This window comes from Orbicella franksi, chromosome 2, assembly GCF_964199315.1.
Source record: "Orbicella franksi chromosome 2, jaOrbFran1.1, whole genome shotgun sequence".
Classification (NCBI taxonomy): domain Eukaryota; kingdom Metazoa; phylum Cnidaria; class Anthozoa; order Scleractinia; family Merulinidae; genus Orbicella; species Orbicella franksi.
This window is the reverse complement of record NC_138146.1, coordinates 35,470,148-35,496,224: the sequence shown is the minus strand read 5'-3', so window position 1 is coordinate 35,496,224 and position 26,077 is coordinate 35,470,148. Positions and strand designations below refer to the sequence as shown.

The following is a 26,077-nucleotide window of genomic DNA, read 5'->3' as shown; positions in this document are numbered from 1 at the left end:
GCGACGTATGAACCGGGCCTTGCCATCGGAGATGGTGTCGTAGTTTCTTATACTTTATTGATATAACAAGTCTACACCACTAATTTAATATTCAACCTGGAAAATATATGTACATCAGAGGTAAGGAATACACTTGAGGAATAACACATGGAATAAATTCTTATCAAAAAATGATACTGATGAATAGCATATTTTACATTCTGAGGTTGCATATAGGAATAAATTGTCATTGAATTTCAAAGCTCGTGATTAACATGTTAAAGACAGTGTAAATATATTACTCACATTTGGTTTGGTATCATGGGAATTACATTGGCCTACCATTTCATACTCACCAGAGAACTATACGGGTCAAACCCGATAACAACTTGGCAACTACAGCGGTTACTTTCCTTATAATCGTGGAGCGCGAAGCCAGAAAAGTGAATGTATATAATGGCCGCGTGTTACTGGTTTGCAAGGTTAGCAACTTTATTTCATGTCACAAGTAAGTTGAATGCGAGCGAAGAGTTTACAGTTTAACTTACCCCAAAACGATTCCCGGAACATTTCTTGTTTCTTCAGTACTTGTGTAACTTCTATTTTCTCTGAGCTTAAGTTGCACAGTTTCATTTTGTGAAAGTTAAATTCGAGCTCTGCCGTAAAGATATAGTATCGATTTGAACGTGCATTAAAAAGGCTAAACTTTTTGTTAGTAACAAGTGCGCAGCTGGTGGGATTTCGACACGAAAAAAAAACTCTGTTAAAAATTACTTCCCGTTGTCGTCTCGGCTTCACCGCCCTCGAAATTCAGCCAGCCGCGCAAGCCAACTTGTTAGTAATTTAACATAATATTTCAGGTTCCTGTACACGAAATTCAGTGAGCTGGATTTGTCATGTGTCGCTTTCTGTTTTGTTGAAAAAACTATGAGATGCAAACTCTTTGTTCTCAGTTTTTTCAAGCGTCTGTTCAGCTTCCCTGATATCTGCGTGAATAGCTTCAATGAGAGCATCTGAAATACAAGCAAATGGAAAAATCTCAGTGGTGTTATTAATTTTGTGGTAAGTACGGTAGCCACAAAATGAGCACAGTAGGTGTACTCGGACGACTAAGAAATTTGCTTCTTGCAGTTTTGTTCATTATCAACAAAAGTCTGAGCTGAGTATCAAGATGCTACTGAATAGATGGACAGACAGATAGACAAATGGACGGAAGGACAGACGGACTGACGGACAGACAAACAGGGTTTGAACCCTTTTTCAGAAACAAATTTCCAGGACTTTTCCAGGACTCAGATTGATTTTTCCAGGACTCTAAAATTCACATTAGCCCTTTCACTCCCAAGTAACCGTTTTCCTGGACTTTCCAGTCCTGGAAAATGCCACGGTAAAATTCCAGGACTTTCCAGGTTTTCCAGGACCCGTACCAACCCTGACATATGGATGGATGAATGGATGGACAGACACAGATGGACGGACAGACAGACAGCCTTTATTTAAGCACTGCTGCTCATGGATTGCACAAAAACATTATAAAACTAAACTCAAATCAACCTTCATACAATACCTAATACTTACCCAATGATGGATAATTCTTTTCAGCTCGAATGAATCCTAAAATAACAACACTAAGCTCTGCTCCATAAAAATCGTTGTCAAATGTATGAATAATGTGAGTCTCCTAAAAAAGAATATATATAAAAAAAAAAAAAAACATATGCATTATTAATAGTCACAATGATCACATTTTAATTGATTTTTAAGTGTTATTACTTGTCCGTTCACAGATCGTCTAATTTCTCTCCAAATTTCATCCAATTTTCTTCTGAGTAGCTTACATTGGCAACTACTGAATATCTTGCTCACTGCTTCTTCTGAGCCCTAGCTTCCAACAGAATACTGTTTTGCTTGTCATGCAGCCCCCCCCCCCCCCAACCCTCCTCTCCCCCCTATATGTCCGTCCCTTGCCCCTCTGGATGAGGAAGGTTTTCATAATCGGCCAAAGAGCATTTGCATGGGAGGTTACACTGTACTGTATGTTTTACAAAGCCCAAAATGTTTAACTCTATTATTTCTCTCCACAACAGGGGTGGCCTGTGAACGCAGACCTATTTCTGGTTGGACCAAAATTTAACAAATACAATGATTGAATTTTTTTCAAATCCTCTCAATGATCATTTCAGATTAAGAATTGGATAACTCAGTTAACAATCATTCACACACATTCGCAATAGTACTCACCATGGATTTTTTGGTGTTATTATAAAATGGATTCCATCCTATACTCATGACCATTTTGTGGACAGGTCCTCTGTCCACACTTGCCCAACCATAGTAAATTCCAGTACTAACTGCCTCAGGTAAATTATCTACTACATCCATTGGGAAGTTTGCTGCAAGAAAAAACTCAAAATGAGCATAATCGATAGTCACTTGAATGTACATTGAGCAATTTAACTCGGCAATTTAACTCAGCAATTTGGCATAGTTTATCATTTCAGAGGGAAAACTTTATATCCCTGGGTCAACACAGCAAGGGGCAGTGAATTTGATATCAAAGTTAAAACCAATTGTTTTTCTTTCTTTTTTAATTTTTCTACTTTAAATCCTTTTGAATGGATTATGTATTATACCACCTAGAGTACACAACATTTGCCACGTACACATCTTTAGGTACACTAATTCAAAAATTATGTTATAATTATCACATAGACACCAGTGTTCTGCTGGAAAATATACCACTCGTAAAATTCTTACAAAACCACATCCTGGACCCAAGTGGTGTATTTTCCATACCTACATGTATTTATTTATTTACTTATTTACTTATTTATTTATTTATTTATATATTTATTTATTTATATATTTATTTATTTATTTAACTTTATTTATACATGGGTAAAACATCAGGACTTAAAGTAAATACTAAAATTGCGTTAATTACATTGTTAAGATACTAATCCACTACTAATTAAATCTAATAACAATAAAAATAAAAACAATAGCAAAGTGCGTGCTTTCCATGATTGCTCACTGGTGAGGATGTTGATGACATCAGTTCTGGCATTTTCATGATTGTTTGTGCACATAGTCAGACTGTTCGTCTACATAATAAATTGCACAGTGGCCTGAAGATATGAATTTCATTTTATATCGTGTTCTTTTTTTAGAAAAAAAAAAAAAGCTTTACCAACAATAGCTTAATCACTTGCTGGGACTCATTTGTACAATATTGTTTTTACCACTTGAAAATAAAATGCATATCTTTGCACTGCCATGTGTAATTTCCTCCACTTATCTCTTTCAGAACCCAAATAATTTTCAAGATGGCTGGTTGGCTCTCTCGAGGACACCAGTGCCAAAATGTTCTACTTGATAGATTTTCTTCAAACTTCTACTGCGGACAGATAGTGAATTACTTGTTTCAGAAATAAAAAAAATTGGGGGTCACCGACTTCGTTTCAGAGATAAAGCGTGTGAAAAACTAGTCAGATTTTGAAAAATTGGCCCGCATAAATCAGCATGGTCTCCAGGGTTTTTAACTTAAAATATCAAAGATAGCTCAACAGAGACAAACTATCCTAGTGTAATATCTTGTATAAGTGAATCTGTTGTGTTAATAATTCCAAATGTTGCAACTGTTTTCACAAAACTTAACCCTTCTAAGAGACTTTTGAAATCGCTGCACAGATAAACGAAGAACTAACAAGAAAGGAATTGGATGGTGCATTTTGCAAAAAATTCAGACTTCTAATCAATAGATTTTCACTATTTCACTAAATGTAGAAAATCTGTAGAGAAAATGATCCATCAAAAGAAAAGTAGGGCTCACCGAACGTCCAAGATCATTAAATCCAGGCAAAGCTATAGCAATGGCCATCTGCGCTATCATTGTTCATTTCACTACTTAGCATGCACTCGATACACAACATGGCGTGTGAATTTGCATGTGCAGTAAGGATGCACACAAACAAGTAGCGTGAACGTCCTTAAAACTCAAAAACCACCAGCACACTGTTTGAGAACAATATGTCACCAATGTTCCATTATTTTCTTTTAATTCATGTCTCCTTACAGGTTACAGCTGGCATGCTATCATTAGAAATATCACATTACTGACAGACATATGTCAGTGTTTGATGGCACAGCTTGCTCACAGAACAAATAACAATACCCAGGTTCAGTTACATATTTTTCTATGACAATAGACACTTCATTCAGCTGATGCAACACAATGTTTGTATACATGTGGCAGGCCTGTTCACCTCAGCTAACAGATGTCACTCTGTTAATGTCAGCTTTGGAGAAATCTGTCAGAGGGATCCTGAGGGGGAAATCTGATATTCAAACCAAAATTTTTGTTGAATGACTAAAAATGCTCATGGTAATTCTCTGATTTTGCTGTTATTGTACTTTGCCCGATTAGAGAGTCCACAGAGATATCTCATTCTGAAGTACAGATGTACATGTACGTTATCAGTATGGGCTAGGACACCACAGGCATACCCTGTTCAGAATGGATCATATGTCGGAAATTCCCTTACAATTAATTGACTGTCCCCAGTAACCAGTCTCTCAATACTACTTAGCCTAAAAAAAACTTTCTAACCTCCTTCTGTTGAAATTTTAAAAATGTTTGTGTTCATTTCAAAATATGTTTTTGGCATGTTTCAAGGTTTGATTCACATGCAGGGCATCATTACCATTGAGAACCTTTATGGTTAATATTTAGGGACCGTTCATTTTTTATGAGGGAGGGGGGGGGGCTGGTGGGATTTGGGAAGCACCATTTAAAAATCGCATGAGCCCCCCTCAGCTTACCAATTTTTTCACATGGCCCCCCCTTATAGCAGACATTTTTTGGGATGACCCCCCCCCCCAAAAAAAAAATTGAACAAACAATATTTAGATTTCAACTTTTTTAATATTTCTCTTTTATCCCCCTACTTCACGTTATTGTGCTCACTATGAAGACAATATTTACAATCTCTATACGACAGAGAGCTGTTGTTTAAAAAACAAATCAAAAGAAAGAGAAGTCAATTTTGGATCTCCTAGTTATGGCTCGCCCTGAGCGTGTGGCATTTGGCCTCTAATTGGCATCTTCCTCATCTGAATTGATGAATGCAAGAATGACGTCACTTGAGTCATCTTCTCCCCCAGAGTCAATGGCATCACTGTCATACTCATCATTGTCACTTTCATCCGTTTCACTGCTGTCAGCACTTGCCCTGTTGTCATTTTGTGTCAATGTCCTGGCATTTCTCAGTGTTGGTTGGCCAGCTCTGAGAGGACTCTTCTGCTGCAAGCATGAATGTCTTACAATTGCCTTTACTTTCTCACTCTTGCTGCTTTTCAAATGCTGCTTCAGCCTGTGGTGGTTTGAGTACTTGTTTAGTTCTGGAACACGTAGCTTTTTAAGCTTGGTTAGATCTTCGCACAACTCAGTCCAAGGATAATCCTCCTCCCTACTTAACTTTGCCTTTTCTTCTGCTCTCTTTTTCCTTTTAAATTCCAGCACTTCAAGATGCTGAAGATAATCCACCACAAACTTCGATTTGACAATAAACTTATCTGCAAATAGAGCAACACTCTCTGGGTCAGATAAAACCAGCCTGCCACTTCCATGCTCTTTCTTCTTTATATTGTTAATCCAATCGGGGAAAGAGCGCATTACTACATGAGCATCATGAAAGAGGCTCATTCCAAAATGCGCAATAATGACGAAAGCGAGTCGTTTAAGAAAAGGTTTACAGCTGAACGATCCAGGCAGTTTGACATCTTACAAGCAAAAGAAGCAATTTTTCTAGGTGCGGATGGCTGTTCAGAAAGGGCGAGTGAGTTTTCCATGCAAGGGTACCAGTTGAAGCCCAGTGATGGAAGAAAACTGAACTTCTCCATCAAAGAGCACAGAGCAATGGTGGAAAAGTTGAATGTCGTATTGAAAGATGTAAAGGAACACGATTCCACACTCTTTCAGTCCAATGGGCTTGCTTTAAAGCAGGGCGAAGAATTTGCCCACAGTTTTAATGTAAAACAGATCAAATGTACAGAAGCTAAGTTGACGAAGGTCACGCAGGACATGGAAGCACTAGAAAATAAGAAGAGCAATTATAACAGCATATTCAAAGGCATACTCAAACAGCACATCAACAAAAGGAGAAGGAAAAAAGAAAACTGCAGAAAGTCAAATGAAAGAAAGAGGAAGCGGACTGAAAACAACGTCCAATGAGTTTATGGAATCTGTGTTGAAAACCCACTAGGAAATGATCTTCCACAATGCCTTGTGTACCCTCCTAGAACGGCCGTCCGGGTAGAGTGTCTTAAAGTTGAGGATGTTGCCACATCGATATTTAGAAGAGATGGGCCATACATTGCACAGCTCTTGGAAGGGAATTATTTCACCAATACTGCAAGAAGCAGAATCACCACCAACCTTGAGCAGGAAGTCAGAGATTATGTTTACACCTTCATGTATCCTGAAGAGTACACTCTGACGGAAAGTATTGCTGCTTCTTGCAGCATTGGTGAAAGAGACTCCCATAGCAGCACAAGCGGCGACGAAGAACTCGATGACAGCGGAGATGAAGATGAGTGCCAGTGAAAGTTGCATTCGAAAATAACAGTGTTAAATACTTCTTTTCAGTAGCTACAAATGCTTTTTGTCACCAAACGTTTCTTTAAAGCAGAAGGAAAGTTTGTAATAAATTTGTATCCTGCCTTCTATGTTTATTCTATAGCAATTTTTTTGATATTCAAACATTATGCAATTTTAAAGTTTACTAAAATATTTCACGTGACCCCCCCTTTTTCCCTTATTTTTTTGGGATGGGCCCCCCCTCGAAAGCCATTTTTTTTCGCATGGCTCCCCCCCAAATCCCACCAGCCCCCCCTACCTTATAAAAAATGAATGGTCCCTTATGTAGGAACTGAATTACACAAAAATGGACGAGGCAGATTTCATGACATTTCATTCCAAAATTACCCAGAAAATATTGTGTAGATTGTGTAGAAAGAAAGAAATTTTCCCTGGTCTACATATACAATAAGTAGACTCAGAATTGGCGCTATGAATTTTAAAGCCATGATTTACAATGACATAAAGTTATAAAAAGTGACTATTTGAATTTAATGCTTTTTGATACACAATATTTTTATAAAACTTACTGAATGACTGAATGACTGAATAATAACTTTATAAAGTGTCAAGGTGTTTAGATTTTTCCAAGAGAGCTTTTCAATTAAAGAAGAAACTGCGCTAAACATTTTTTTCAGAGTGATATTTTCTTAAGTCCAATATCAGGTCATTACCGAAACACGGAAAAAACTAATGACATACAGTAGTAATACACTAAAATCACAAAATTTTGCATTTTGCAAACCATCTATTACTATTGTAGTCTCGTACGGTTCTTTGTTACGAGTGAATACATGTCTTAATATAAATTAAGGAATAGAAATACAATCGCTACCAGAAGCTAAAACAACTTGGTTACACTAACAGATACCTCGCTAGTGCGTGAGTCAGATTAGCAACAGTCCAACTATCACTGATTGAATGACTTAGTTTCACAAAGGTAATGACGAAAGGCCTCAAATGAATAGTGAAATGTCCACGTACTATAACACGAACATGATTTTACTCGCTTTAAAAATTGCCAAACTTGATCTCTACGTATACCAACATGAAAACAAATTGTTTGGAAGGTTCACAGTGTGATTACGTTTTGTGAACGTCAGACTTTACAAGTATAACTCACCAGTCGGAATTCCCAACTCTTTGCTGCCTCTTCCGAAACCCTGAACCACTTCTCCCCGGCAAAAATACGGAGGAAAACTTGTAACCACGTCTGAACGCATCTCAGTCCCAAAATATCAAAGCACAAAGCGGATTACTGTCGAAGTGATGTTCGTTTCACGTGTGTGAGAAACCGCAGACCAGAAAAGTATTATGCAACACAAAAAAGTATGGCTGACAAACCGGTCGACGTTTACATCGACGCGGTACATTGATACATACATACATGATGAAGTCGATGAAGTCAGTATCGGCGCTAAATGACCGCTGTGCGAAACGATGGAAAATATTTCGAAACAGCAAAGTAGCGATAAAATAAATTAAAGCTCGGAGCTGCAACTTTCCGGTTCCGGTCTAAGATTTATTACTCCAGGCCGTAAAACTCCACTTCGTCTTACCGCAGGGCACATTCAAGATCAAATTTGCTCTTTAATTCATTCTTTAATTTTATTTTCATCAATATTACCTATAATAAATATTTCACTTATAAGGCTTCTTATCGATTTCCTGTCTGAACTTCTCTATATCATGTTTGCAAACACGTACCCAAAGACTGAAAGAGCACGTACAGTCCAGCCTCGTACATGCATTGTTTGTAAACACTGTGTAACAAAGTTATCTTACCTGTTGGAATGCCTAACTCTTTACCTCCCCTTTTTTTTCCGTGCACAACAGGGGCACGTAGAAATAGAGGCAAGAATGGCAATACTGAGGAGCTAACTTGCCGACCCTGTCTTGTGAGCACCATTACCAGTCCGGTTGTATCTTCGATCTTGCGAAATTCACAGCACGCACCCGTTTTGGTCAAATCGAAGTCACTTTGACGTTTACCTGCTAATGTCCCTCCATAGCACCTTTAGAAATGGTACTAAAACGTGGTCTGTCTTTGTATCCCCCTCATTCAAAATGGGCCCTGGCCATTCGTTTTCAGTCCTACTGCAGCCATTTACTGGCCAGGTGCCACAGCCAGCCGTGTTGGACTTACTCTTTCACCTCATGAACAATATTTTCTTAAAAGTGCATCGAAAATGCCTTCCCTTTCCAGTGAGCAAAGAGCAGCTATTGCTATTGGAGTTCCTGTAGTGGCATTGTTGCTTTATTTATGGTACAGGAGACGCCAAAATTCCCAATTTTCAGATGAGGACGAGGATTTTACTCAAGCAGAAGAAAGCGAGGAAGTCGCGTCTGCAAACCAAAGGACTGTAGAAGTCAGAGTTCCTGGTGTGGTGGTCGGTGCCCTTATCGGCAAGTCTGGAGTGAATATTAAAAAGATAGAAAAGGACACCGGAGTTCGTGTAAATCTAAAGGACGAAAATGAAGGCAGTGAGAGCGAAGAAAGAATTCTGCTCATTCAAGGCGAACGCGAAAAGGCAAAGCGAGCGGAAATTTTGGTGAAGAAAATCATTGCGGAGCAGCCGGTCATTAGAACGGAAGAGATTTTCATTCCTCAGCGTGCTTGTGGAAGAGTTATTGGCAAAGGAGGGCAGACAATTCGTCACATGTGTTCAGTTTCAGGTGGGCTTGTTTGTTCAATGTTTAGGAAATGTACAAAACGAGTACATGACACGTTTCTTAAAATATTGGTCAAGAAAAAACATCGATCTATGAAAAGCAGGTTGACATGCCAAGAAAATTTAAGCGGTAATTAAGTGTAACTAATGTGGGTAGTGACTGTTTGAAAACTATATCATACTCCCTCATGTACATATAGGAAGTCTTTCTTTTTGTACACATTTCACCTTATCGTGCTGTGGTACATGTACCTGCAAGCAAATATTTTGTTTTGCGTAACCAAATTTCTGTTGTTAATGTGCTATCTCATTGAATCTGATTGGCTAGATTGGCCTTTGGTATCAATCAGTGATAATCAATAATTAATAGTGATCAATAAGAAACAGTACCTATGCAATATTAATTTTCGTCTGTCTATCTTTCCATCTGTCTGTCTGTTTGTCAAATAAGGCCCCAGATTGGTGGACCATTTATTAATAGCCAGATAGACAGCGTCTTACATGTGTATGTGGAGTGACAGCAAACTAAAGCAACATACCTGAAGGTCTACAACAGCAAGAACATCTTTATTTTCTCAAGACAAATACAAATATTATTACGTTAACCTTATTATATTTATAGTATACTTAATGTAAACAAAGAAAAATAGAAGTGGTTTCACATAATTATGGGAGTGCTCGATAAAAATCAGTGCAGAGCAAAATACAAATTAAGATAAAAATTACAATTACTCAAGTTTCACACTTGAAGCGATCATCAGACTGTGCCCTAAGTGGCAGTTGAAAGAAATATTTAAACTATTAATGGAGGGCAGGGTGTGAGCAATCCTGTTTCTGATTGGCAGCATAGAACTTAATTTTGTGCCTCCATTTTGTTGCAAGATCAGATCTTTTGTTTAGAAGTGTAGATCTGTTAGTGGATAGAATGCAGAGTTTTTCTGTCAGACACAAATTGCAGTGTGACAGGGTTTCCTTGTATGGCCTTGCTTGCGTGACAACACTGATTGAGAAATCAGTGTTGCTGTCTTTCAGGTCCCAGATATATTGAGAATGTGAATGCTTGCAAACATCTCAAAAGATCTGAACTAAAACTGTACTGGTTTATGGGATCAATAAATTTTAATTATCCCAAGAAGTTTTGCTGAGTGATTACCCCTCTGTGCAGACAAGCAGTGCAAGAGAGTATAGTTGAAAGAGTTTTTAGGATACAGTTTTGATGAGCTACTGCGACTTTCAATCATGCATGCAGTAATGAACTAGACATGTATTTCTCACTGCCATACTTCATTTCAGTATTTTAGCATTAGCTTAATGTAAGATGCCCTTTCTTAAAACAGCTACATGTCAACCTGGATTAGGTAACCCCTTACATCTTTTTGTGGGATGTCTACTTCACTAATATTCCATGCCAATCTATTTTTCCTGTAGGTGCAAAGATTAGAATTGAGCGTGACAATGAAGACATGTCAAACCCTTTACGCAAGTGCACAGTTACGGGCACCTATGACCAGATTGCCAGTGCTAAGGGACTACTAGATGAGAAGATCGCAGAAGATAATGAAATCCGCGCTCGAAGGGGGGACATTAGAATGCCACGAAACAGACGTGCACCTAGGAAATTAGACACTGCTCTTGGTGAGTTAAGTTGTACTACATTGCCTTCAGATGTTCTTTTCAGTTTAGTGAACATTGTCCTTAGCAGCTGACAACTTACTGTTATACTACGCATGTATCTTTGTACAATTAATTACTTCTCATCTCTCTTTCAGCTTCTCCAATAACAGGTGTTGTACAGTTTCCAAAGACAAATGACTTCTTTGCAGTATTTGTGTCAGCAATTGACAATCCAGGACATTTTTGGGTACAGCTGCTAACAAAGGATTCTCCTGATCTGGATAAACTAACAAATGACTTGACATTCTTGTACTCTTCCTCAGAATCACATTCTGTCCTCAATGCTTTTAAGGTCGGAGATATCTGCTGTGCACCATTTGAGTATGATTCCTCTTGGTACAGGGCGCGTATTTTGGAAATCAACAAGGATGGCATGGTGGATTTGTATTATGTGGATTTTGGAGACTCTGGGAAGATTTCCAAGGAAAAATTAAGAGAACTTAAGTAAGTGCAGTACTTACTAGATACAACTTTGTTTCTGCAGGAAAGGTGTACTTTATGGTTGTTTTTCCTTGCATTGAAGGTCAGCACACATAAGGGGACTAGTCCTTGCGACTAGTCCCTGCAACAAGTCGCGGGGACAAGTCCCATTGGGTGAACTGGCCATTTTTGCTTCAAAATCTAGTCGCAGGGACCAAAGTTTGGTCCCTGCAACTAGTCCCACAAATTCAGACTGGTTTGAATTTTTGGGACAAGTCCATGCGACTTGTTCCTCAAAATGCTCTTGTGTGAACTGTTTGTTGGACAAGTCCCTGTGACCAGTCCCTTCGTTTAAAGTCTTCAGGGAACTAGTTGCAGGGACTAGTTGCTGGGACTAGGAGTAGTCGCAGGGTCTTTATGAGCAGTGGTTTAAATCCAGTGCTATGTTTTTAAGTCTTCATTTGGAAATAAATTCACTCTTTGTTGTTATGAAAACAAAAGGAGGCCAATTTTCATATTCCTGAAAATTGAACAGTGCAAGTCTCATGCTAAGTGCACTGTATTCTGAATCAGCAGTATTTCCAAAAACATCTCTTCATTTCTTTCCATGTCGGTTATGTTACAATCAGCATTGTCGGTTTTTATATACTTATTACAACTGACTGTGTTTATAGACAGGAACACAACAGAATTCCATTTCAAGCTATTGAGTGCAATTTGGCTGATGTGAAACCTAAAGGTACATGAAAATTATATGCTCATTAGTGTTTTTTTAAGGTTCATTTTAGACTTAACTGTCCCTCCATCATTTTGTGTATGTACAGCTTGTGTATGGGATTTCTACAGAGTGAAAGACTCAATTCCATTGGTGGAAGCCTAAATATAATTGTCTAGTTTTGTTAAAAAGGTCTATACAAGGGTACTGAAGACAGTGTTATAAGGGGCAGTGTTACAATGGGCTAAGCATGCACAAGATTGAAACTTGTCTTGTCTTGGAAAAATTGCTAAAAACAAATTACAGTTTGCTCTCCCTGAAAACAGCTCACTTTATAAAGTTCTTCTTGGTGGAGTTCTAGGAGCTTCTCATGTATGAGTGAGGAACCCAGTAATTATTTTAAAACCCTGTCTTGACCAGAAATGGTGTACTATAATTGACATAGTACATTGTGGTGTCCCTTTAATATACTTTTATATCATTCAAGTAACTAGAACATAGTTGTCTCAAATCCAAAATATTTTCTTCTGGATACCATCATTAGGTGCATGCCACTTCCTGAAACAGATTTCTTATCTCTTTCTCATGTAACCACCAAGCTGGAACAACCACATTTTTCTTTTTAATAATAATTATTGGTAAACATTTTTTAATTTCATGATTTACTTGATTTCTAAGAATGTTGAATTGTCTGTTGACATTTCCCCCAGGTGATTATTTCAATATTCTCATCATCAATTTTGATTTTGGTGGGCCTTGAGTAATGGTAGTATTGCTCCCTCCTTATCACGTTGTTTAGTTGGTGAGTGGAGTAAAGACGCAATTGACGAGTTTGACCAGCTCAGCCACTGTGCTCAGTGGGTTTCTGTGATGGCACGAGTGGTGAAATATGATGGGGACATACCTTGTCTTGAATTGATTGACACTACTGGACAGACAGTAAGAAACTATGAACATGTTTATGATATGTGACTGTGTATTTATTGAGGATATACATTCACAATCTGTGCTGTTATTTTCTTTCTTTGATAACATTCCTGGACACCTTGCACTCATGCTTGATGTGCTTCAGTAGATATATACTTAGTCTTCAGTCCCACCCAACAATACTTAAAGCATGGTTAGTCAAGACAGGTGGGAACGATTGCATGACATGCATGAAAATTACGACTCCCTTAAAACTTAACTGTACTCATAGACAGTTAATCTTAAGCTGCCAACTCCTTGTGTTTGCTTCTCTGTCATATCCATATCAGTTTGATTGAATGAATGAGCATTGACTGTAGCAGTCTCGTTAGATGAAAGACAGCTGTGTTCACAGGCTAGCCATTGCTAAGCAAAATGCATATTTAAATAGCTAGGACCCAATAGCCACATGGGTAGCAAGCAGGCTGCATGGCATAATCCTCTGAACAACTCTTAAGTTAAACTAATTTAAAATTATTGGAACATTACAATTGTACTGTACTCCAGGTAGCATGCCGCAAGTAGTGTTAGCTTTCTATTAGTGTGCTTGTGTTATTTTGAATAGTGTCTGTTTTGTAAATAAGTAATAATAAAAATAGAAATATTTACTGAACCATTTGACACCCTAATCCTGTGTTCTACAAGAGGCTGTAAGATTGTAATTGTCAATTCGCGACAGTGATCGATGTCTACGGAATCTAAGGGAACCTCTCTCTTTAATATTCAGGATGTGAATATCAATGAAGAAATGATAAGAAAACAGTTTGCATATCGGGATGTGTCATGTACAGCTGATGAGCGAGAACTGGGTAAGAATCGTAGCATTTGAAATTAAGATTCCATTAAGAGTAGGTAAAGTCTACATACGAGCCAAGTTGCTCATCAGGCAGGAGCTTATCCAGGTTTCTGCAGCATGAAGCGACTAGGAGTATTTTCTACTCCCCCTGGATGAGATGCTAGTCCATCCCAGGGTTACCCCCAGCATTAAATTTGCCGGCACCCATTTATACACCTGGGTAGAGAGAGGCACTGTGGGAAAGTGTCTTGCCCAAGAACACAACACAATGTCCCCAGCCAGGGCTGGAACCCAGATCACTCTAGCCAGAGTCGAGCGCACTAACCATGAGGCCACTGCGCCTCCATTAAGAGTAACTAGTTGTTATTCAATCATTGAGAGAATAATCACGCTTTCATTTCGAACTTTGGATCTGTTAAGGAATTGCTACAGCAATCGTGAAGGAGCATTATCTAAGTGTTGGAATTGACATTCATTAAGTATGTTGCTACTAGTTTCAGAGCTAGTGCAAGATGCATTGCAAGAGACACCAGTGGAAACCAAACAAAGCAGTGCTGAGCAGCAAGAACTTACTCCACCAGGAGCAGATAATGGAGAAATCAACGGAGAAACACCTCAACGCGTCACGAAGACCATGCAAGGAGAAAACAGCAGTGATGCACTTTCCAAACCTGCCAGTACTGACCTGCAAGATGGTCCTCCATCGGAAGATGTGACTGACAGCTGTCCTGAATTGCACGGACCCGTAGTCGCTGAAAGTGACTCTCCAGTGAAGGCGGCCGTAGTGAAGAGCATTTCTCGAGATTACATGGCAGCCCCCGCTAATTCGTCACCTGACGTGCTTGATGAAGGGCGAGCATCCCTCAGTGTTGTGCAGGAGCAAGGAATCAAAGCTGTTTCAGAGAGTGGAGTGCAGTCACAGCCTGAAGTGTCAAGCTCTGCCGAGCACAACGTAGAAGAATTGCATTCCACCAGCCAGGAGAAGACAGCATACCGCAGCAGTCTTAATATTGCAGCTTCGTCTAGGAGAACGATGGCAGCGACCTTTAGCGGCAGCCGTCATGTATCGGAACGAAGCGAGAGCTCCGTGAAGACAGTGACCAGAACTGTTCACCGGCAGATGGTTTCTTCCAAGCAGTCCTATGTTAGTACCGTGACACTTCCTGAGTGTGACACAAATAACGTTATTGTATCGGTGTTACCAAATGTCGAGCAACTTCAAGGGAAATCCCCATTTGATCTGGAAAATCACGCTTTCAAAGCTTCCAATGAAAGTACAACATTGACGCGTCACGTAGTTGCATCGGAAGAACACCGAAGTGCCACGAAAAGCAACGGACGTGAAACGACAAAAGAATTTTCCTCGTCACGCGTTGAAGAAAAGTCAGCATCGCACATGTCTCCATCCGACGAGAAGCCAATTGTGAAATACGAAATTAACTTTGAATCCATAAAAGGGATGCCTGTTGCGGAACATTATACAATAAAGAAAACTTTCAGTCAGCTAGAGAGCGGACCCCATGTAAGCTTTGAAGCCTTAGACTCGGGTAGTTTGGTTTCTGGTGCAAAAAACGCTGATAGATCAGCTTCAGCAAGCACCTCTGGGAGAAACGAAGGCTTGGAACAGAGTGGGAACTTTATAAGCCGAGGTAGGTCTGAAGGAAGCGGTGGCGATATGTCTCCGTCGGGTTCCCTCTTGGATATCGCCAAAAACGATGTCATAGATGAAGAAGAAGAAGACGGCGAACAAGTAGACCAACACGACGCCAACGCAGAAAGTCCTGAGCAGGACAGTGATGCAGAGTCATTCATCAGTGCCAGGGAAGATGTCACCTCTGACACAGACACTGCAGCTTACATGACCGCCCCACCAGGAGGCAGTTCCACTTCTTTGGACACTGACGTTGCTTTAGGTGACAGTACTGCAGATGAGACAATTACTCCCGTGAACTCTGACACCGAGGTTGAGTATGAGGAGGAAGCTGAAGGGGCAGAAGTGAGGGATGATGGTACACCTCGACCAGCTGCAGAAGCCGGGAATGATCGCAGTCGTTCGGGTACTCTGAAGGGCTTGAAAGACCAGATGACGGCTCTAGGTGGTGCCGTTACGTCGGACGGTGATCTTGGTTACAGAGGAGATTCCGAAGAGGACCTGGAATCAGCCGAAGATCTCCGAACGGCGGGCACTTGATTAAACTGACTCTGAGTAGGCTTACATGGCATGGTGCTTCAATTTGATTAACTGTTCCGTAAAACTGTTCTGGAAAATCGGAGCAGAGATGTTGTCGCACAGACCAGATACAGAACACTGCGCTTGCCGCCATCGGTCACGTGTCTCTGCTTTGAGTAGTGATTGGTTCGTTAGACATCTTTTGGCTTCGTGGTTACTTTAGTGTTAGGCCCCGTCCACACTACGCCGGAGAAATTTGAAAACGCAGCTTTACTTCGGTTTTCATTATTTCGGTTTTGGGTTGGACGGAATACATTTCGAAAACGCAGCTTTATTTCGGTTTTGGGCTGGAAGGGAAACATTTTGAAAACGCAGCTTTATTTCGGCTTTGGGTTGGACAGAAAACATTTCGAAAACGCAGCTTTATTTCGGTTTTGCGTTGGACGGAAAACATTTCGAAAACGCAACTTTATTTCGGTTTTGGGTTGGACGGAAAACATTGACCAGATCGCAACTTTGTTTCGGTTTTGCGTTGGACGGAAAACATTTTAAAAACTCAACTTTATTTCGGTTTTGGGTTGGACGAAAAACATTTTAAAAACGCAACTTTATTTCGGTTTTGGGTTGGACGGAAACCATTTTAAAAACGCAACTTTATTTCGGTTTTGGGTTGGACAGAAAACATTTCGAAAACGCAGCTTTTTTTCGGTTTTGGATTGGACAGAAAACATTTTGAAAACTGGGCTTTTTTTGAAAACGATGGCGTCACGACAAAACTTGAGATGTCCCTGTCCACTTTTTCCTCAAACTCAAATCCAAAATGACCGGTGTTTGTTGCGTTTTCAAATTCATCCAGCGTAGCTTAGACGGAAAATATTTGATACATTTTCAGAGTTAAAACGCTGTTTTCAAATTTTAAGGAAACAGCTCCCTTTGCTTAAAATTAGAGCTGATTAAATTAGTGACAAAGTTGCATAAGCTAAGACAAGAAGAATAGAAGCCTTCAAAATTTTTATTTTCATTGAAATTTTTCTAAATTTTCCCTGGTTGGGATGTCTGTGCCTTGGTTTACACAGGGTTAGTTGTAGGTGAAGACAGTTTTTCATAGTTTTCAGCATTTCCTCCTCATTCCTCTCTTCGTGGTTTCATGCTTAGCGTGCAAGTTCGCAAAAACAATGAAGTATCCTTAATGGAGGGGGTGGGGGGGGGGCGTTTGTGGAATAATCTGTTGAATAGACCAATTTCGATATATTAAGGGGCTAGGTCACGCTATTTTCGGTAATTTTGTTTAATTTTGTTAATTATGAGCTCTAAACGTCAAATTGGCAGAGCAAGAGTCTTTCATTTGCAAAATTACGGCCACATAACAACTGAGAATGATTTTCCAGCTGTGTAAATGAGATTTTGATATAAACTGATATAAATTTGGAAAAAGGTGGGCCAACGTTTTTTAAATTTACCCAAATACAACCCATTTTAATTCTCTCCAGTTTTGTCCATTCATGTCCCTTCTTGGCTTTCCTGTGTTTTGTTTGAGATCTTCTATAGTTTTGAGCCGTTTCTGTGATATTTTAGTTAATTCTATGACCATTTGATCAGTGCTGAAATTGCCTAAAATTGCGTGACCTAGCCCCTTTAAAATCTAGCTTAAATCAATAGATCTCAGTACGAGGCTGTGGGGAATAACTACAGAGTTTGTGGGGTTTATTTCCCGAGAGCCTCGTGCTGAGGTTTATTGTGTTAGTCATAATTTTGGCCTATCTGTAGAGTGAACTACTCGGCCAATCACGGTTGTGCTGCCAGTTATGGTCATACATATTTACCTCTAACGCCACTGTAAGCTTACTGTGGATAAGTGACAACTCTAAAGGGCCTGTGTCACGATAATACGCATGTTCAAGTTTGATTGACATCGGCAGGTCCACAGGAATGTTTTTAAGTAGTAGTTGTACGACTTAGAACCATGCACCACTTGGGATAGCTTCCGGTTTTTTCGTGATGCTTTTTATGATAAGCTTTGTCTTTGGAAACCTCGTTGTCCGTTTGATCCTTTGTATGGAACGAACAACCACCTCGTATAACTGCCTCAAAAATGATGAAATCTCTCGACGGTCATCATCTTCACACAAATACAAAATGTGCTGTGAAAATCCTCCGCGAATGACATAATTTGTTGAACACCTTTCACAGTTCTCGCATGATGGATGGAAAGGGATTTTCCTTACCAAACCCAACTTTGAAAATAGTTCGGTTCTGTCAAACATCAAATCGCCGCACATGCGTAGTAAAGTGCAACAGGCCCTTTAATTTCAGAACGTATGTTCCATTTTGACTGCGTTTCTGGCTATTTGTCGCCTTGGGGGGATTGAGTCTGGGTGATTCACCCTTTGGTTCTGTCGGTTCTGATTTGGAAGACTAGTTTTAAGCGGATTTTTCTTCATTTTCACGTCACTTCAAAGAGCCGAGTTGTAATATATTATATCATCTTTGGCAAGTTGAAAAATTGTCTTCAAACGTAAAGGAGCCTTCAAATAATTGTTTGGTTAGCTGTAAAAACACAACAGAACTAACGGTAAACCAAGCTAAAGCAACAATGGTTATGATTAGGGCAAACGTTACTTAAATTAGCATGAAAACACTCTTAACATGAAGGTTGAAACCCGATCGTCTTTTAATCATTGATTAGCATTGATCAGGTTTCTTTGCAAACCTTAGGATTGAAGTTGAGCAATGTTAAATGAAAGCATATCAGAGTGATTTTTTGTCAACCTTTAAGACAGATTCTTGGTAGTTACATTTTGCTGTATTTGCTAGCAAACCACCGAACAAGAATTGAAGTTTAAACGTGGCCTTTGTGATGTTGACCCTAACTTAATGAATTCAATTCAGTCATCCATCATCGTGTCCTTTTCCCTACAAGGGAAATAGGGCCTTAAATTCAGTAAAGAAACTTCATTTAGCTTTATAAAATGTAGCTTGGTCTGGTCCTTCACGCTGCCTACCTAGGACGCACGCGCGAGGAAAGCGCCCGCGTAATTCGTCCACGCAAGCAATGAATCGCGTTCTTGCGTCACCTCGAGTCTCTTGTGAGCCCCATGCCCTATTTCTGTCAGGAGATAGAAAATCGTAAACATTAAGGTTGGTAGTGACCAAAACCAAGGTTGCTGCAGAGCAAGTGGGGTTGTATCATTTCTTTTTCCTTAATCAACCAGTTTAGACTCGGACGTATTCTGGCCAAACATGACTCCGCGTCAACTCAACTGTCGACAAGATTGATTACAGTTATTATCTTGCATTTGAATAAGGTTATGTTGCTTTTCCTATAAACCATTTGCATAACAACAAATTGACGTTAGTTTTTAATACGTCTGCCCTGTTATTGGTCATGAATTTCGTCAGAGCATTGTCAAAGTAGCTGTGGATCCAAGAGGCGATAGCCGAAGTCGAAAGTGATTGTCATTCGAGACCTTTAGATCTAAGTGTACCCCAAACGTCCAACTGCGGTTTGAGGTTAGACGTTTCCCGTTCGCTGTTCGTACGTTTAATGGTGGATTTAGATTGGAGTAAACTGAAGTGAATAGAAATCATCCTGTCAATGCATTGAAAATTGTCAAAATTAGGCCAAAAACTAACAACAGAATGTTAGAATGCGTAGCTTTCTAAAGAAATAAAGCATCAAAAAGCACACATCGACTTAACTGCTGCCATATCGGATTTCCACAAAGGATCAGTGCCTTTCTACAAAAAGAAAAAACAACAACAAAAGGCTAGGTAATTGCTTGTTTGCCTAAAAGTTATAATTGATTTTAGGCCTAGGGCAAACGTCGAATTCCAGTCGCGTCGAATAAATTAAAAATAGGTGCGATAAAGAGTCGGCTTAGGCGCACAAATGGTGCGACGTTCGCCGCAATTAAATTCGACTCAAATTAATGGTTCGACTCTAGCATAAGTTCGACTTGCCAAGTCGGATAATGCGACAGTGGTTCGGCGTTTCAGCAAACGCCGTTCTAAACATGGGCTGAACTCAATTCATAAATCATGCAAATTACAAAATAATTGATTCAAATTTGATGGACTGGGCAAACGTCACAAAAATATATACTCCCCTATCTGCCAAACGCTGTTTCCCCGCCTTCCTGACGAACATGCGCTGTACAAAGACAATTTCGCTACTGGGAATGGCGAGCTATCGAAAGTGATTGCTGACTTCAAGACCGCTGCTCAAGATCGCTGCTCCATTGTTGTTCGCTAACAGAAGCACGGTTAAGCATGCCACTTGGAGCAATAGCTGTCGTCTCTGACACACTGTCCTCAAAGCTGTATGTAATGCGAGTCTTCTCTTTCTATTTTTCGCAATTGATTGCCAAAGTAAGGCCCGACGAGCACTGTATTTCGGCATTTCGCTAGCAAGTCCTAATCCTTGTTAAACTATATACCTGCCAGCTATTATATGACCACTTAATTGATGAAAAACCGTCTAATTACACCTTATCTCTGGTATCTGAGCAACATAACTACGTTACTCGAAGTGCATCCCTACAACACTTAAATCCCGGTTTCTCCAGAATAAATATAAGGAAATTTTGCCCCACTGTTATTGGATGTTACTATTGGAATGACCTTCCTTTATCTATACGTAACTTAGCGACTAGAAAACGTTTTAAAAAAGCACTCTTCCAGTATTATTTTGCTCAGTATTAATTAATTCATACCTCTTCCTCTCCTATGTTAAGTTAACTTTTTTACCCTAATTATTATTGTCAATTAAACAAGGGCATCTAATTAGCTTGCTATATTTTTGCCCTTTTCCATTTCTCCTCTTACTTGTTTACTTTATATTTATCTTTGTAATTTTAGAATGGAATAAATAAATAAAATGAAAAACATAAAATAAAAAAAGTCCTAGCAGCAACTAGCCGCGCATTGAGTGAATAGCGGGGACACGTGCTTATTCCCGTGTTTTACACCCGCTTTCAGTGTCACGTGTACAGGCGACATCTTTCGACCATCTTTCGACATGCCATCTTTCGACATGCTATGAAAGACCGTTAAACTGTGAAACTGGTAGTTTTTCCGGTTATTAGCGGAGGAAATGACAAGTAAATGATAATTACCTACCTCAAATGGCTGCAGAAGATTTTGAACTTTGCATGCTTCCCTATTTACGGGATGATTCAAGCGATTTAGTGTAGTCGATCGGTTCTCAATAGTGACTTCCGGTAGAATTGGGCCGCGGCCGCTTTTAATATTCGCAACGTGTGAAAATTCAAAACAGTCGAGTTATTTCTGCCACAATGACTTCTTGATACTCCTAACCTTAATTTAATGCCAAATAAATCAATCTTTCATCATTTATTTCGAGTTCGACCGTAGAGAAGTCCGTTGTGCTTACATTTTTAACTAGGCCAGGTTACATAGCAGGTCGAAAGATGGCATGTCGAAAGATGTCGCCCATGCACGTAACACTGAAAGCGGGTGTAACGAAGTGCAACTTGTGGAATAGGATCGACGCAGGTTCGACGTTTGTTACCCCGCTGGAATTAAGTCGACTCTTTGTCGCACCCATTTTTAATTTATTTTCCAGTCGATAGATTTTTTAAAATTTTTACTGCGGTCAGATAAGGAGTTACTTGTGTCAGAAATGAAAAAAAAATTGGGGGTCATCGACTTCCTTTCAGAGATAAAGCGTGTGGAAATCTACCCTGATTTTGAAAAATTGGTGCACGTAATTCAGCATGGTCTACAAGGGTTTATAGTTAAAAATATCGAAGGTGAGTCAACGGAGGCAAACGATCTTAGATATATTTTGAAGAAGTAGGTCTGTTTCGTAAATAATTCCAAATGTCACCAACGTTTTCACAAAACTTAACCCTTCAAGAGGCATTTGAAACCGTCGCACAGATGAGCGACGAGCTGAAAAGAACGAAATTCGATGGTGCATTTTGCAAAAATTCAAACTTCTAGTCGATAGATTTTCTTCATTTTTTCGCTTAACGTAGAAAATCGGTAGAGAAAATGATCCATCAAAAGAAAAATAGGGGTCACAGAACGTCAAAGATCGTTAAGTCCAGGCAAAGCTTTAGCAATGGCCATCTGTCCTATCATTGTTCATTTTATTACTTAGCGCGCGCTCTCATGCATGACGTGGCGTGTGAATTTGCGTGCGCAGTAAGGATGCGCAGAAACAATTAGCGCAAACGTCCTTTGTTCCAGCGTGGTAACAAACGTCGAACCTGCGTCGATCCTATTTCACAAGTTGAGCTTCATTCAGGATCTTTGAGCACTCACCGGACTTCAAGTTTAAATAACCGATGCAAATGCTTACATCGATCCTGTTATAAGAGAACACTGATAAACAGCTCATTAAAAATGTTAGTAATGACCCAGAAAAAGGGAGACTGTGTCGAGACAACTCGACCATCTCGTTCCTCGAGTCTTCGTTTCTTAAAGCACAAGCTCGATGGAGCGAGCGACTCTCCTTACAAGTTAGATTTTGATTGGTTAAAAAAAAAATAATGGAAACTAGCAGAAGACCAAAAGGAGCGCGGCTTCTGGGGACGAGAATGAAGTAAAGCACCAACAATTCGAGCCACATGTTTGCCAGCTGAGCATGCGCAAATCAACCGGAGGTCCAATACTTTTGGGCTTCCAATCGGGTCGCTCATCTCCTGACCGCTGGTCAAGGAGAACGAACACTCTGAGTACGGTCAGTACGAGGTTGGTTGAGTGAATGAAAACCGCAGAAATGCGCCCAGCTCATTAAGAAGAAAGTAAGCGATGAATCGAGACATTTTATTTTTCTTCCCTTTTTAAAACAAGTTACGTGTGAATCGGTCGGGCGATGGGGAACGAAACACTTTACTGATTGAGCAAAATGTACTGTACCGGAAACAATATTTTACACTGTTTTTCTAAGTAATTATCTATTTCTACGTCTGCTATGGAGTTTGAAAGGTTATTTATCATTGTTCTACCAGTCTAAAAGGCCACATCAGACAGTGAACACGGAGATCATACTGACAAGAAGCAGAGCGCCAAAGTAAACTGTGGCGATGCCCGCTCCGTTGCAAAGATTTTGACCACAGCACAAAATCCTTCTGTCTTCGGCGTTTGGCATTAGAGCAGCTGAGTCACCACAAGCCAGTGGTACAGTGCAGCCTTTGTAGTACTCTATTAAACCTGGCTTTTTAAGCTCGAGTTTGAAACACTTTCTGAAGCCAACTCCACAGTAAATCTCGACGGCGTTTTGGTCGCAGTCTTCCCACGAAATTGTGCTAGCACACTTATAACAACGGAACCCGGCCGGTAAAAGTGTGGCACCTGGTGAGAGGGCGAAGTTGCACAAATCCTTGTCGCACATGGTGGCTTGGCAGTCTTCTTTTCTCTTGTCATCGCACGGATTGTTCAACCGTGTAGTGCAGCTTTTTTTGTATTTCGTCTTGTCTCTCGGAGTTTCTCTGGACATTTCGGCTATGCATCTGGTCTTATCCGATCCTGAACACGTCCTTCCTGTCTCATTCAAATCTAAATCACAGTCAGCCCATGAAACTTCACTGTCGCAGTTGAAGCAATGAATCGCCACACCTGCAAAGTACAAATTTCCAAAATGATCAACTCCATGGAAGCTTTTTATTCATGAGTGACCAAGATTCTGAATTATTCTTAGAGGTTAAGTCGAGGAGCTCAAAAACTGATGCACTTTCATTACATTGCTGCGCGTTTTGCAAGTCACGAGCCCGAAATTCTAAATAGCGGAAATGGCAGTGAAACGAAACAAACGTCAGAGGTCATTAAGGTGCGCCATCAGAGCCCACATCATCACTGTGTACCATTATCGTTATGATAGAACAATTATTATATCATCATCATCATCATAAGTGTCATCGCTATCGCCATCGTCATCGTCATCGGTATCGGCGTCGTCACCGGCATCGGCATCGGCATCGGCATCGGCATCGTCATCGGCATCGGCATCGTCATCGGCATCCTCATCGTCATTTTCCTGGGCATCGGCATCCTCATCGTCATTGTCATCGTCATTGTCATCGGCATTGGTATCGGCATCGTCATCGGCATCAGCATCTTCATCCTCATCCTCATCCTCATCGTCATCCTCATCGGCATCGGCACTATCTGTCGGCATTATGTAACATTTTTTGTCCGTTCTGTCCCATTAATCTTTATGGATGCCCTCTCGTCCTTTTCTCACTTGATTGTATTTAAAAGCAATTTTCTTTCTGCAGCTGGATACAAGCGTCGAATTTAATCTTATCTCTCTCACTAGTTCCTGGCTTAATTCGCAACAGACATACGTACAACAGCACGCTCAGGTCGTTGAAAACCGAACAAACATGCTACTAAGTGGACTGAACTTTTATTAACCGTACACGAATAACTCAGATGGCGTGTCACTAAAAATGCGAAACCAGTTGTTCATCGCGCAATTTATATGGACGCAGTGAAAGAGCGCGTGTAGAATGCTACTAGTGTGATAAGAATTGAAGCGGAGCCAGAGGGCCGCCATGGATTTTCTAAGACTTACAAACCAGCCTTCACAGCTATGGATGATTGACAAGAAAGAATATTTACTGAATTGTAAGTTGGAAAACGTTGAACGATTACTTCGTTTTTTCACGCGACCCATTGTTAGTACACGAATAAAATTCTCTTTTAAAGAATGTAAACTAGCTTTAGTGAGATGTAAACACAATGAAGAAATTAAAATATGAGAAGGGGGGCAGTCTGAGTACCTACCGAAGTGCAAAACATATGCAAGTAGAAGCATGGAACAGATCGCTGATAGTAAACTGAGCCTCATTGATCCCTCTGATTGAAATCCACGATAAACCAGCGATAGAATAGGCGTAAAATAAGTCAACAACTGTGTATTGAACAGAGAGTCCTTTACCATACGGCCAGCATGTGTCACGGAACGAAAGTAACGATGATCTGAATAGGCGATCTGCTGTCAATGGTTTAATATTAAACTATTTTTCGACGTCAATTTTCAAACAGGTGTAAACAGATGAAATCGATCGGTGTTTTTAATTATCTTGTACGAGCAAGGATATAGTTTTTGTTTCTTCCCTCGTGGGAAGATTAGAATGATTTAATCATCATTGTCAGTGTTTAATGCCTGCTGACGTCTTCTCTCTTCCTATTTCAGTGAGATTTTTTTAGTTTCTCGAGGATCTAATAGCTGATCAGGAACGCAGAAATTGTAGCTGCTGGTAGAGAGAATAAAGCAGTCTAACATTGGGAGAATAATTTGCCATTAAATATTGGAGTAGTCTAAATTGCCCTCAGTTTAAGAAATGAATGAAGACAACTGAGGCGTTCCCCATGGGATGTTTTGTGACTGAGTCGGTCGTCCGTTAAAAAATAAATAAGATAAAAGTGCACAAAAGAAATACTGCATAAATTAACAAATTAGTCATTTCAAAGATCTCTAAAATTATAAATAATAATAACAAATCAATCACATTTATAGCAGTAAGATTCCAAAGTGCTTAGACTATGTGTAAAGACGCATAAAATTTTGTTATAAAATACCATCAAAAATGTTATGTCATTGAATACAATGTAAATTATAGTCGCAAGAATAAATAAAAAGTGTAAATAAACACCATCTTACCTAACGGTTGAAAGCAGTCCATATTGTAGTCCATATCATTAATTATTAACCTACAATTCGTACGAAAAATATATCATGCGTCTATGATCTCCCGATAACTATTTATGCCGATGATGTGGCGCTGATCACTGGCCGTTTCGACGGTTGTCATGCACGGGCTAAAAAAAAAAAACAGTAAAAAAAAAATTAAAAAGTATACTGAGTAATGCAAATTTTATACAAGAGTGTCATAGTCTTGGCTGATGTCAAGCCCCAACGCTTTTTTAAATTTATTCATTTATTGATTCATTTTTCAATTTGAAAAGCGAATGCTGTTTACTTTTTCATTCTTTCAAATTTTTGTTCTTTTCAGACTGGAACGTTCCCAGTAGTTTCAGAGGCAGTCAATAAATTTTAATAATCATATCTTCATAT

The 26,077-nt window shown here is 39.7% G+C and overlaps 3 protein-coding genes across 4 annotated transcripts; 1 reads left to right on the top strand and 2 right to left on the bottom strand.

The window, feature by feature from the left end:
• Positions 1-37: 37 nt before the first annotated feature.
• On the bottom strand, positions 38-8,626 carry LOC145479579 (riboflavin kinase-like). Of its 2 annotated transcripts, none has more exons than XM_081457976.1 (4): positions 8,402-8,626; positions 2,221-2,372; positions 1,558-1,660; positions 38-992 (listed from the first exon to the last, which is right to left on the bottom strand). In XM_081457976.1, exons 1-4 carry the CDS (start codon positions 8,523-8,525, stop codon positions 874-876), a joined length of 498 nt encoding a protein of 165 aa, XP_081314102.1. In that variant the 5' UTR covers positions 8,526-8,626; the 3' UTR covers positions 38-873. The 2 variants fall into 2 exon arrangements, with proteins under 2 accessions (XP_081314102.1, XP_081314103.1); XM_081457977.1 differs by lacking the exon at positions 8,402-8,626 and adding an exon at positions 7,740-8,393.
• Positions 8,627-8,737: 111 nt separating this feature from the next.
• Positions 8,738-19,740, top strand: LOC145479576 (uncharacterized). Its single transcript, XM_081457972.1, has 7 exons — positions 8,738-9,292; positions 10,717-10,923; positions 11,058-11,406; positions 12,057-12,121; positions 12,897-13,036; positions 13,791-13,872; positions 14,354-19,740. The coding sequence occupies exons 1-7, from the start codon at positions 8,806-8,808 to the stop codon at positions 16,048-16,050; spliced, it is 3,027 nt and encodes a 1,008-aa protein (XP_081314098.1). The 5' UTR covers positions 8,738-8,805; the 3' UTR covers positions 16,051-19,740.
• A 177-nt stretch (positions 19,741-19,917) lies between these two features.
• Positions 19,918-25,060, bottom strand: LOC145479574 (uncharacterized). The gene is made up of 2 exons (XM_081457971.1): positions 24,784-25,060; positions 19,918-23,613 (listed from the first exon to the last, which is right to left on the bottom strand). The coding sequence occupies exons 1-2, from the start codon at positions 24,938-24,940 to the stop codon at positions 23,021-23,023; spliced, it is 750 nt and encodes a 249-aa protein (XP_081314097.1). The 5' UTR covers positions 24,941-25,060; the 3' UTR covers positions 19,918-23,020.
• Positions 25,061-26,077: the final 1,017 nt, after the last annotated feature.

Bases quoted from the DNA above. Each gene is read 5' to 3' on its own strand.
- LOC145479579 (XM_081457976.1), bottom strand. From the start codon at position 8,525: ATGGTGCTCACAAGACAGGGTCGGCAAGTTAGCTCCTCAGTATTGCCA. The intron at 1,661-2,220 runs GTGAGTACTATT...ATTCTTTTTTAG, and splicing joins ATAACACCAAAAAATCCATG to GAGACTCACATTATTCATAC. The intron at 993-1,557 runs GTAAGTATTAGG...CTTGTATTTCAG, and splicing joins AAAGAATTATCCATCATTGG to ATGCTCTCATTGAAGCTATT.
- LOC145479576 (XM_081457972.1), top strand. From the start codon at position 8,806: ATGCCTTCCCTTTCCAGTGAGCAAAGAGCAGCTATTGCTATTGGAGTT. The intron at 10,924-11,057 runs GTGAGTTAAGTT...TCTCTCTTTCAG, and splicing joins GAAATTAGACACTGCTCTTG to CTTCTCCAATAACAGGTGTT. The intron at 13,037-13,790 runs GTAAGAAACTAT...TTTAATATTCAG, and splicing joins TTGACACTACTGGACAGACA to GATGTGAATATCAATGAAGA.
- LOC145479574 (XM_081457971.1), bottom strand. From the start codon at position 24,940: ATGGTAAAGGACTCTCTGTTCAATACACAGTTGTTGACTTATTTTACG. The intron at 23,614-24,783 runs GTAGGTACTCAG...TGTACTTTGCAG, and splicing joins TGCATATGTTTTGCACTTCG to GTGTGGCGATTCATTGCTTC.